This window comes from Pelodiscus sinensis, chromosome 17 (assembly GCF_052426305.1).
Source record: "Pelodiscus sinensis isolate ZL-2025 chromosome 17, ASM5242630v1, whole genome shotgun sequence".
In the NCBI taxonomy this organism is placed as follows: Eukaryota; Metazoa; Chordata; order Testudines; family Trionychidae; genus Pelodiscus; species Pelodiscus sinensis.
In genome coordinates, this window is record NC_143068.1 from 32,845,664 (window position 1) to 32,857,262 (window position 11,599).

At 57.6% G+C, this 11,599-nt stretch overlaps 1 protein-coding gene and 1 long non-coding RNA gene across 2 annotated transcripts in view; one reads left to right on the top strand and one right to left on the bottom strand.

Moving 5' to 3' along the window:
• Window positions 1–2,499, bottom strand: part of LOC142818828 (uncharacterized) — a 20,126-nt gene extending 17,627 nt beyond the window's left edge. The window contains exon 1 of the long non-coding RNA XR_012896467.2: window positions 2,192–2,499. This is a non-coding gene — a long non-coding RNA (uncharacterized LOC142818828). The remainder of the gene's footprint in view (window positions 1–2,191) is intronic.
• PDYN (prodynorphin) lies at window positions 862–10,983 on the top strand. The gene is made up of 3 exons (XM_014578247.4): window positions 862–1,560; window positions 8,898–9,045; window positions 10,103–10,983. Exons 1-3 carry the CDS (start codon window positions 1,433–1,435, stop codon window positions 10,697–10,699), a joined length of 873 nt encoding a protein of 290 aa, XP_014433733.3. The 5' UTR covers window positions 862–1,432; the 3' UTR covers window positions 10,700–10,983.
• Window positions 10,984–11,599: the final 616 nt, after the last annotated feature.

The window sequence follows — 11,599 nt, forward strand, 5'->3', positions numbered from 1 at the left end:
TCCTACCTGGAGCAGGTGCCTTTTGTCGGTTTTGAGGTGTTACTGGTCAAAGGGCCTGCGGATCGTGGGGAGCCCGACTCAGGGAGGCGTCAAGGCGTCTGTGTGACTGATTATTCAGAGCTTCCCTCTCCCCCGATTGGCTCCGGAGAGCCTGTGCTGAGCTGGGGCTCGATGACAGGAGGAGGCTCCGTGTCAATAAAAAGAGGGGGTAGAAAGCGTGGAGCTGCCATTCCAAAGGGGAGACTTGCAGAGCTCGGCCGTCCTCAGTACCGTCGGCTTTCCCAGAGTCGGGGGCGACCGAGCTGAAAAGCGACAACTGAGAGGAGGGAGCAATTTCCATCCACCCCACCCTCACTGATGGCCAGATTCATCTAGAGCCCAGGAGAGCTGGTGGACAGAATCTGCGGAGACCCTCAACTTGCCACAGAAGTCTGCGGTTCCCAGAATAAACTTTCCACGCAAACTCTGCCACAGGTGGGGAGCTCTCCAGGTACTGGGAGGAACTCACAGGTTAGACACCTGTGTGTGTGTGTGTGTGTGTGTGTGCGTGCGTGCGCGCGCGTGCATGGGCCAGCTCTCTCTCTCTCTCTCTCTCTCTCTCTCTCTCTGTGCCAGCTCTCTCTCTCTGTCTCTCTCTGTGTGTGTGTGTGTGTGCACCAGCTCTATGTGTGTGTGTGTGTGTGTATCAGTTCTATGTGTGTGTGTGTATGCACCAGCTCTGTGTGTGTATGCATGTGTGTGTATGCACCAGCTGTGTGTGTGTGTGTGTGTGTGTGTGTGTGTGTGTGTGTACCAGCTCTCTCTGTCTGTCTGTGTGCCAGCTCTCTCTCTCTCTCTCTCTCTCTCTCTCTCTCTCTCTGTGATGCATGTTCCTGAATCCAGCACTTTTGGAGTTTATTCTTTGCTTTCAGGTTAGCTTTCCCTTTCCTCGCCTTTCAGCTTCTAATAATGATTCACAGGCTGCAGCTTGGCTAGCGACTCTGTCATTAAAACGGCTCTTGATTAGTTTAAAACCCCCTGGTCTGATGGTTCCTAGTGCCAAGTGCCTCTTACCAGCTGCTAAATTATGTAAAGACCTGCAGATGAGGCTGCTTGTCCCCAGATCTTTTTTTCGTCCCTAGAGCTGCCTGCTACCGAGCCGGGCTAGCTGGGTAACGCGTCTTTCCAGAGGGGACAGAATTACTTCAGCCGAAGCCAATGCCCTCGCAAACTAAGCTAGAGAGCTGATGTGGAGGGGAAGGGTAGCGCCTTGAAAAGAATAATCCCCTGATGAAAAGACCCGTGTCCCGCAGCAAGAGCTCCCAACTCGGAGGTGGCGGGGCTGGAAGTTGCGAGGAATGGAGCGGTCCCGTGGAATTGCGCAGTTTTGCTTCCAAAGGGCTGGTGAGCGGGCAAAGCGAACGCGCATTTCCACCTGGTTCCGAAAGAGGCCATGGGGGCGAGCGAGGGGGAGGGGAAACGCGGCTCGAAATGTTCCCAGTCTCCTAAAACGCGTCCAAAACGATCGATCTTCCGGAGAGGAGCCCCTGGCGCACCCGGGCTGCGCACAGGGGAGCCGAGGTAAGAGCGCCGGGTCGGAGCTGCGGAACCGGGCGGGCGCGCTGCCCCTACCCCGGCAGGCGCGCACAGTACGAGCTGTTCTCTGCAGCTCGTCCGCACGTTTGATCCTTGGTCCCGCTGGGCCGCGCCGCCTGCCCACCCAACAGGTCCTCGCCGCCCATATTTGCTCCCCACTCGGCTCAGCGGTGAAAGACTCTGTCCCCGGGGGTGATTCTCCAACCCGCGGCAGGGGAGAACTTTACAAACAATCCTCTTTCCATCGGGAGCCAGCGGGGAAGAACACGGGGCGCGGGTAACTGAATTCTAAGGCGCTGCGGGCAGAGGGTCAACCCCCCCCCCCCCCTTTCCCCGCTGCTCTGGTTTCATCGCTCACTTCTCCGGCTGAGCAGCTAAGCCCGGGGTGGAGCCCTGCTCCCGAATCTCGGGGAGGGGGTCTCGGGCTGCCTGATGTCCGGGGACCGCAGCAGGCCCCCAGCGGGGTGTCATGAAACCCCCCGTCCTCCCTTTGTGCCCGAGCCGCTAGGGAACCAGCGGGCAAAGCGTCCCCCTCTGCCCAGCGCGGCTGCAATTTGGCACGTCGGCTTCGAAACGCCCGTGGGCTCCATATTCGCCAGCGGGCCCGGCCTCCCACCTGCCGCAGCGGCTTCTGCTTTTCTCATCTCCTCCCTGCGAGCCAAGGCCAGCGCGCCAGACACTTAAATCACCGCTCGAGCGCTTTGCAAGGGGCTTTACATCATGCGCGTAGGAATCGATATTCTCGGTGGAAATCAATCGCGGGAGCTGAGCGCCAGCCGCGCAGGGACAGATCCGCGCCCGTTCCTGGGCTCCGGACTCAGATCAACGGCGGGGTCGGCGCTGGCTCAGACGAAGGGATGCGGACTCCCGGCCCCCAGGCTGGGTCCCCACCCGTGACGCGTCTCCGAAGCCAAGAGGCGTCTGGCCGCGCCTGGTGTGAACTTAGCCCTTTGGACTGGCTGGGGTAAAGGGAGAGGCAGCGCCGGGACCCACGTGTCCGAGCAGAAGGAAGCGGGGGGAGGCGGGGGGGGACTGACTTGGTCAAATCAGGATTCGGATCAAGCCGCGTGGAACGGAGCGACCCCGGTCTGGGTGGGCTGCGGGGCGTTCAGTCCCGAGGCTCGGCCAGCCCAAAGGCCCGGCCCTGCTTACAGATGCTCCGCGCCGCGCTGGGCGGCTAAGCCAGCCAAAAGCCCGTCATCCTGCGTCAGGCCTGGCTCGCCAAACCCCCATGGAGATCCCTCTCTCTCTCCCCTCGGCCACAGGCCTTGTCGTGGCTAGGAAACAGGCACGTTGCTGCCTTTGTTCTCTGTGCAAAACCTTCCTCGGTCTTCTGCGCCATGCCAGGCATAGGATCCTGCTAGGCAGGTGCCTGGGGGGGCCTTGTGGCCCTAAGGGCCTATAAGAACTAAATGAAATTAATAGGCAGCAGGTTTAACACAAACAAAAGGAAGTTTTTTCTTCATGTAGAGCACAGTCAACCTGTGGAACTCCTTGCCAGAGGATGTTGTGAAGACCAGGACTTTAACAGCATTCAAGAAAGAGCTAGATAGATTCATGGAGGTCAGGTCCATCAGGAATGGTGACCCTAGCCTCTGTTTGTCTGGAACCGGATGACAGGAGAGGGATCACGTGAGGATTAGTTGTTGTGTTCCCTCCCTTTGGGCATCTGGAATTGGCCACTGTTGGCAGACAGGACACTGGGCTAGCTGGACCATTGATCCGACCCAGTGGCTCTTTTGTTCTCATGCTCGGCCCTGGGGTGAGGAGCTGAACACGGAGCTGTGATTGCCAAATGGCGGATTTGTCTTTTTCTCCCTCTTTTCGTTCACTTCCTCGCCTCCATCCTTTTCACCATTTCCAGGCCGGCCCCCTCTCTTTGTTGCTTCCCTTCCCTTGCGGAGCCAAGAGCAACCGCATTTCAGTTTTCCAGAGAGAGAGCACGTTACATCGCACAATTAACAATCCGTTTGGTTTTCATACCGGACCCGGCTTCCTTGTCCCAGCTTTGCACCAAGCTTGGCTTCTGCAGAGTTCTCTCTGGCCACTGCGCTTTGCAGGACTAGCAGAGAGGCCATTTGGTAGCTAGCACTCTTAATGGAGCCCCACGCGAGCTTAGCAGGGAGGGAGAATGACTTAGTGGTTTGAGCAGGAGCCTGGGGACAGGGACTCTTGGGTGCTTTGTGACCCTAAGCAAACCACACTCTCTGTGCCTCGTATTACCCACCTTCAAAGCGGCGATGACGCCTGTCGCAGTCCGGGTGGGAGGCTTCTTGGCGTTTCGAGTGCGTCGACATCCGCAGCTGAAGGGCGCTACACGAGTGCAAAGCATTGTCCTTATTCAGCCACTCATTTACCGAGCATCCTGGAAACAGCGTTGCGGCTGGTGAATCGGGTGCTCTATTAACGCAGATCATTTGGCATACGATAATGCTGATCATTCAAATGACATTAAAGCGGAGCCTGACTTAATAATTGGAACATTAACATAATTTCTTCATGAGTGCCAATTAGGGTGCATTAACAGCTACTGACTGGGAGTGCGAGCGCCTGCAGTAATCCCAGAAGGGCTGCTACTGGGTTACGCCACTGTCTGGAGGCAAAAGGGGCCACGAAGGTAACAGGACACTCTTATCATGTGCTCACAACCGGTGGCTGGGTCTCCTGTGCGGGAGACAACTAAACTTACACGCCAGGTCCACCGGACAACATTTCCAAAAGCGCCTAACTCCTGTTGCAAGTCAATGGAACTTAGGCTCCCAACTCCCATGGGTCCTTAAATAATGACCGAGGGAAGGAAGGTTCCAGCATTGGGAGTTGGGTGCATGTACACAGCAGGGCTTAACTCGAAATAAACTCTGCAAATTGAGCTACCTCAATTGCTTATTTCGAAACAAAGTACTCTCCCTCCGACCTCCTTTACTCCTCCTACCATGAAGGTTACAGGGATCGGAGTAAGAAGTCTTTCAGCTGGACGGTATGGCTGTCTACACTGGTGTGATCTTGTGCCAGAGATATGCAAATGAGGCTAAGCATGGAATATCGCCAAGCCTCATTTGCATATCTAATGAGCTGCCATTTTTGCGGAAGAGGCTCTTGCGCCAGAAGGAGCTGTCTACACTGCCCCTTCTTGCGCAAGAAAAACCCTCTTACACAATCCTGTTATTCCTGAAAATAATCAGCGTAGCAGCATTGCGCAAGAGGGTTTTTCTTGCGCAAGAAGGGGCAGTGTAGACAGCTCCTTCTGGTGCAAGAGCCTCTTCTGCAAAAATGGCGGCTCATTAGATATGCAAATGAGGTTCGGCAATATTCCACCCTTAGCCTCATTTGCATATCTCTGGTGCAAGATTGCGCCAGTGTAGACATAGCCTATGGGTACATCTAAACTACCCCGCTCTGTCAGCAGAAGGATGTAAATTAGATGTATCGAAATTGCAAATGAAGCCGGGATTTAAATGCCCTCATTTTTTGAGGAGTACAGGATCTTTCTAAACAGGGCATTTCTGTCAAAAATGCCCCATCTAAACTGCTGGGCTTTTCTTGAAAAGCCCCATTTCGAAAAAAAGCAGCAGCTGCCATTATGCAAATGAAGCGCGGGATATTTAAATCCTGGCTTCATTTGCACTTTCGTTGTGTCTAATTTACATCCCTCTGCCGACAAAGGGGTGTAGTTTAGACACACCCTATGTTGACATTATTGCGAAATAACAGCCGGCTGTGTAGACACGGAGTAAGTCATTTCAAAAGAATGCTAGTTATTTTGAAAGAATGTTGCTGTGTAGACGTATCTTGGGCTTCTGACCTGCTGTTCTTCTAAACTCTGCAAAAAATGACTTAGCCCAGGACATGTAGGGATCATGTGGTGGAGGGCTGTGGGGATAGTGCAGGTGATCTCACACTGGCTGGGGGTTGTAGGCAGCATGGGTTAAACAGCATATTCCAGCTCAAAGCGGAGTTGTTGCACGTCCTCTGCCTCTCAGGTGGCTGGAAAATAAAGCGCCTCTTCTGTTATTTTCCTCCTTGGTGAGGTGCGGTGGGAGCAGGAACCTTCGCTCCATCCCTTGTCCATTCTTCGCGTAGCCGAGGAATCTAGGCAGGACCCAGGTGTCTCATCAAACTCCCTGCTCCTCTGGGGCAGCTGCTGCAAACTCGTAGGAAGTCCATGCTGACTTCGGCCCTGTCTAGTTGTCACTTCCTCTGTCCCTACTGGGTGTAAGGGCTTTGAATGCATGTCGGGGGGCTGGGGAAGGAAGGTGTTTGGTGGGACGCAGCATTCTGTAGGTATGTCGAGATTGCATAGACTACAGAGTTTATCTGGGATACCGGTGTCCAAGGAATGCATCTGCTTTAAAAAAAAAAATTGGAAAAGCAGATGTGTTTTTTTGGCATCCTTGTGAACCTCGTTCTATGAGGAAGAAGGGATGTTCCGAAAGAAGCTTCCCCCCGCACGACATTTGGCCCAGTGTAGACATACCAATTGTCAGAAAATGGAAATATGGAAATGGAAATTACGGTTCATAATTTGCATATCTTTTTCTGAGAGAGAGAGAGAGAGAGAGAGAGGACACTTGTGGTGAGGACGAGGGGCATCACCAGGGAGGTAGGGGCATTTCTGGGGTGCCAATCTCCAACTGATATGGCTGCTGCTGTTGGCCAGTGCTTCACATGGGCCCTCATCGGATGGATGAGGAATCCAACATGCGACTTGGAGGTAGGTTAGGTTCAGAGCCTGGTTTCCCAAGCCCCTCCCCACCCCTTCGCCCCCTTCCCGCAGGATCCAGGCCCAAGCAGAGGGGATATATTCACCAAGTGGGAAAGGCGGAGGCGGGCGTTGGAAAGGTACTGCCAGAACGCAAAGACCTTGAATTCCCCCCTCCCCCTGCTCTCCTGTGATGCATCGCGGCTGTGGATTTCATTGCCTTTCTTTTCCAAGGCCACGTAGGAGACGCAGTGATTCACCCTCCAAGCCCCCCGGTAGTGCAGCGAGAACAATGCAGCCCAGAAACCCTTGCAGCTGCTGGTTAAAAACAAAGACTCTTTTCCCAAGGATACAGAAAAGGCGTCGGGATAAATGGGTTCAAACCGCTCTCCCGCACGCACCGGCAGGGGCAGGTTACTGAGCAGCGCCTGGGAGAGCGAGGCCCGCGGCTTCCATCAGAGATGTGATGAGAAAGGTCTCGCTGATGAGAGATGCGCTGTCCCGAGGCACGTTTGAACTGGTCCCTGAGACACCAGGAACATTGAGAGATGGGGCAGAAGCTGACCCAATCCTGCTAGGGCTTCCTAACATCTATTGGGGCAAAGAGACGGGACCTGGAGGCAGTAGATAAAGCGATCGCTCTATTGACATCTGTGGAGATGTGCAGGATGGGGGCTGAGATTCTGGGCTAAGGGGTGTGGTGGGCCCGTGCCAAAGCTGGCAGCTGGGTGAAAGGGAAGAGCTTCTGAGCTAGATAGGTGGGCAATGTGTGTGTATGTGTGTGTGTGTGTGCGCGCATGTCATTGTGGGGGTGTGGCTGCGCAGGAGTGCTGGGAGTGTTTATTCCTGCCTATTTCACGCAGACATATTTTGCAATGCTGCATGGTGCATCAGTGCATCTACACAGCACCCTAAACTCAAAATAAGACACACAATTTGCACTACGCAAATTGTGTATCTTATTTTGAAACTATTTTGAAATTTGAAATGTCTACACAGCACCAAATTTCAAAATAACACACTATTTCTAGCCATTCCTTATCCCTCCTGCAACAAGATTTACTGTGATGGCGAAGAAGTGCACCTGTGTGTCTCCGCTGCACCGTTTTCCCAGAATAATGGCTGTTATTCTGGAAAAACAATACTAGCGTGCACACTGCAATTGCATTATTTCAAAAGAAAGTCAAAATAACGGATGGCTTCCCCCAATGTTGGCAAACCTCATTCCATGAGGAATAATGCCTCTTCCAAAAAAAACCCCAAAAACCTCTTTTGGAAGATGGGGTGTGCGGATGCCCCACTGCTGCTATGTCGAAATAGCTCCTGCCCAGGGCCATTCTAACGTTATCCCTCATCAGTGCTTCCTGGGGCTCTAAATCGAGGTAGCACGTCTACATTAGGGGAACCTGCCTTGGACTAATTTTGAGGTTTCCCCACAGTGTAGAAAATATTTTCCGGAATGGCTTTTTCTGAAATAAACTTGCAGTATAGACATACCCTGTAGACACGGGGTAGCTATTTTGGGATAGCTCTGGTATCCCATCATAGCCATGCAGTGTAGACGTATCCCTAACACTCAAAGTGAACCCCGATGGTGCTGCTCACGCCCCTGCAATCCCTAAAGCAGCTCAAACAGCCTCCAGAGGAAATTTCTCTGGTGCTGCTGCTGGCCAGCGGCAGCCAAGGCCTGGGCATGGTGGTGTGTCTGATGTGAATGGGATGAGCACAAGCTGCAGGGAGCACAGCTCTCCCCACTCTCGCACAAGCGGCTGGAGGGTGTCTCTGGGACAGGCTGCAGGGAAGGACAGCCTCCCAGACCAGGTCCGGGGCAGGGATTCCAGAGATCGGGGTTCAAAGATGCCAGCTCTGCTGCAGATGGCTGTGGTGGCCTTGGGCAAGACACAATCTCGCCGAGTGGCACAGGCCACCGCATTGGGGTCACCTGCACATGGGCGCTGTTGGTTAAGTGTGACATCGGCACAATGGCCTCTCTCGGGACTATCACCTGCCCTGCAGGGGCATTTGCCCCACTGTGTTTTGCTCTAGAAGTGACGCTAGGATCTCTGGGTACGTCTACACTGCACTATTTTGAAATAAGCTATTCCAGAACAGTTATTCCGAAAGAGCTTATTCCAAAATAGCACGTCTACACTGCAGGGAAGCCTGAAAATTAGTCCCAGGCAGGCTCCCCTAATGTAGATGTGCTATCTCGATTTAGAGCCCTAGGAGGCACTGGGGAGGAATAACTTAGAATGGCCCTGGTGAGGGGCTATTTCGAAATAGCAGCAGTGGAGCATCTACACACGCCTCATTTTGAAACAGCTATTTTGGAAGAGGGGTTATTCCTCATAGAATGAGGTTTACAGATTTTGGAATAAGCCAGCTCTTATTTTGAAATGATTTTGAAATAAGGGAATGGCTGTGTCCACACTCCTATTGTTATTTCGAAATAAGGCTGGCTCTCTCACAATAACGGTGCAGCGTACAGCTCCCACACACAGGGGAGGTGGGCGTGGCCAGGTGCTGAGTTGGCTCCCCGGAGGGCGCCCCCTGGCGGCGTGAGTATGATTTGCAGCTGCTGCAGAAGGATCATTGGTCTCTTGCGGTTTCTCTCTCCCCCCAGGCAGGGCCCGCGGGGCAGGATGGAGTGGCAGGGTCTGGTGCTGGCCCTTTGCCTGAGCCTGGCTCATTCGGCCGCTGCAGACTGCGCAGCCCAGTGCGCCACGTGTGCCCTGCAGAGCCAGGATCTGGAGCAGCGCATCAATCCGCTGGTGAGTGCCGGTCCCGCCCCAGGCGCAGTTCGGAGCCCGGAACACACAAGCGCTGTAGCCAGGCTGGCTCTTACTTCAGCCCATTGCCAGGCCGGGGGACACGCTTGCTGCACAGACCCAGATTTTCCAGACGTGGGCCTCTGCGTTTGTGCCTGGTGTGGGGGTGCAGCTGCCATGGGCGGTGCGCGGGTCACGGTGCACCCAGTTCTTCTTGCCTTGCACGGGGCGGGGCCCGGGCTGCTGAGGTCCGGCTCGGCGGGGGAGGCTGGGTCCAGAGAGCAACTGCTCTGGGGACTGAGAGCTCTAGCAGAGAGCGGAGACCAACCCCCCGGGGCCAGTTTCAGGGCCCTACACGTGGTGGGTCCCATGTACGCCAGTGCACAGCGACCGGTCTGCTCGGACCCGGCAGAATCGGGGCCGTGCGGTCTGGGGCGCCTTTGAATCTCGGACGATCTTGCCCAGCGTGTCCCCGCCCTGGGTGTTAGAGGTGGGGAAGAAGCTGCTTCTGGGGGACCAGAGTGCTACGCTCCCCTCTGCACGGGGGTGGGACGCAGGCCCTTACAGTGAGGCAGTTATGGGACGCCAAGAGCTAGACCCCCTGCCAGGGCTGGAAGGGGATCCCCGGAGACTCCGCCCTGTAGAGGGGCGCTGGAGGCCGGGCGGGGCCGGAGATTCCGCCCTCTAGGGGGGCGCTGGAGGCCGGGCGGGGCCGGGGATTTCTCCCTCTAGGGGGGCGCTGGAGGCCGGGCGGGGCCGGAGATTCCGCTCTCTAGGGGTGCCCTGAAGGCCGGGCGGGGCCGGGGATTTCTCCCTCTAGAGGGGCGCTGGAGGCCGGGCGGGGCCGGGGATTTCTCCCTCTAGGGGGGCGCTGGAGGCCGGGCGGGGCCGGGGATTTCTCCCTCTAGGGGGGCGCTGGAGGCCGGGCGGGGCCGGGGATTTCTCCCTCTAGAGGGGCGCTGGAGGCCGGGCGGGGCCGGGGATTTCTCCCTCTAGAGGGGCGCTGGAGGCCGGGCGGGGCCGGCCGGTGTCAAGGCTCCGCTCCCTTGGTGTGTTGCAGATCTGTTCCCTGGAGTGCCAGGGCGCCCTGCCGTCCCGCGTGGAGTGGGAGAGGTGCTACCACGCTCCGGCGGCGGAGGGCCCGGGCCTGTCCCCGCTGGAGGCTGAGGCGCCGGCAGAGCCAGAGGGGAGCCCCCTCCCCGGCGGCCTGGCCAAACGCTACGGCGGCTTCATGAAGAAGCTGGACAAGAACCGGCTGGTCTCGCTCCTGCGGGAGAGCGCCCTGGGCAAAGGCGGCGCGGCCAAGAAGGACGCCGGCTTCCCCCGCCTGCCGGGCGAGCGGGCGGCCGCGGAGGACTACCCGGCGCTGGAGACCGGGGAGGAGCCCGAGGACGGCGAGCCGCGGGACGCGAGGAAGCGCTACGGAGGCTTCCTCCGCAAGTATCCCAAGCGGAGCTCGGAGCGGGCCCCCGGCGCGGAGGGCCCGGAGCTGGAAGACCTGCACAAGCGCTACGGGGGCTTCCTGCGCCGGATCCGCCCCAAGCTCAAGTGGGACAATCAGAAGCGCTACGGGGGCTTCCTGCGGCGCCAGTTCAAGGTGACGACGCGGTCGGAGGAGGACCCGGCCGCCTACTCCGGGGAGGTCTCGGACCTATAGGACCCCGCCCCCCGCCCCTCCCCGCACGGACTGCCTCGCTCACCCCGCCCCATGCCCGGCCCCTGCTCAGCCAAGCGCGCCAGCCGAGGGAGCCAGATGTTTAGCGCCAGCCACCGCCCAGGGTCCTCCCTCGCCCCCGTCTCCGCTCCGGGCCTGCGTCGTTCAGCGGCGGCGAGAGCAGGGCCCCGGGCGGAGGGGGAACCGACTAGTGAGCCCCAGAGAGGAGCCCGACGCAACCCCCCTCCCGCCCCAGCTGGAGTATCCCGAGCGCGGAGGAAAGTTCCGTTCCGGATCCAAACTTCGGGGCTGGCCCCTTTGGTCCAGCAGGGCCCAAACCCGAGCTCTAGGCCCAAATGCTCCCGGCTTTGGGGGAGTTCGGCCGGGACCCAGACAGCTGCCGCTGTTTGCTGCCGCAGCCCGTCCCCAAAGGGCCGCCAGGCCGGCACCAGGTGCTGCCAGGCGATTCCAATTGAAACGGCCTAATGGAAACAGAGGCACCTGCTCCTCGCCTCGCGTCTTTGCATTCAGGGGGCCGCTGCAGAGAGCAGCCCGGCCCCCCGCGGGACCTGCCTCGCACGGGCTGGCATCCTGCCGGGACGGCCTGCTCTGCAGACCCCCGCCTGGCTCCATGAGAACCCAGCCCAGGCGCAGCTGTGGCCGGCCCCCTGCGCACGAGAGAGGCGCACGTCCCTCGAGGCGATGACATCACAATGGTGTGGCGCTTCCGACGGCGCCAACCTCTCCCTGCTCCCCCGGGGGTTTCTAGGCACAGGCGCGAGGGAGGGGAGGGGAGGGGAGGCGGTGCGCCCCCCCGATTGGCTGGCGCAGCCCGGTGCTCTGCGCCTCGGAGCGCCGGCGTGCACAGAATTGCAGGTGCCAATAATTAGGCGCAGGAGCGGG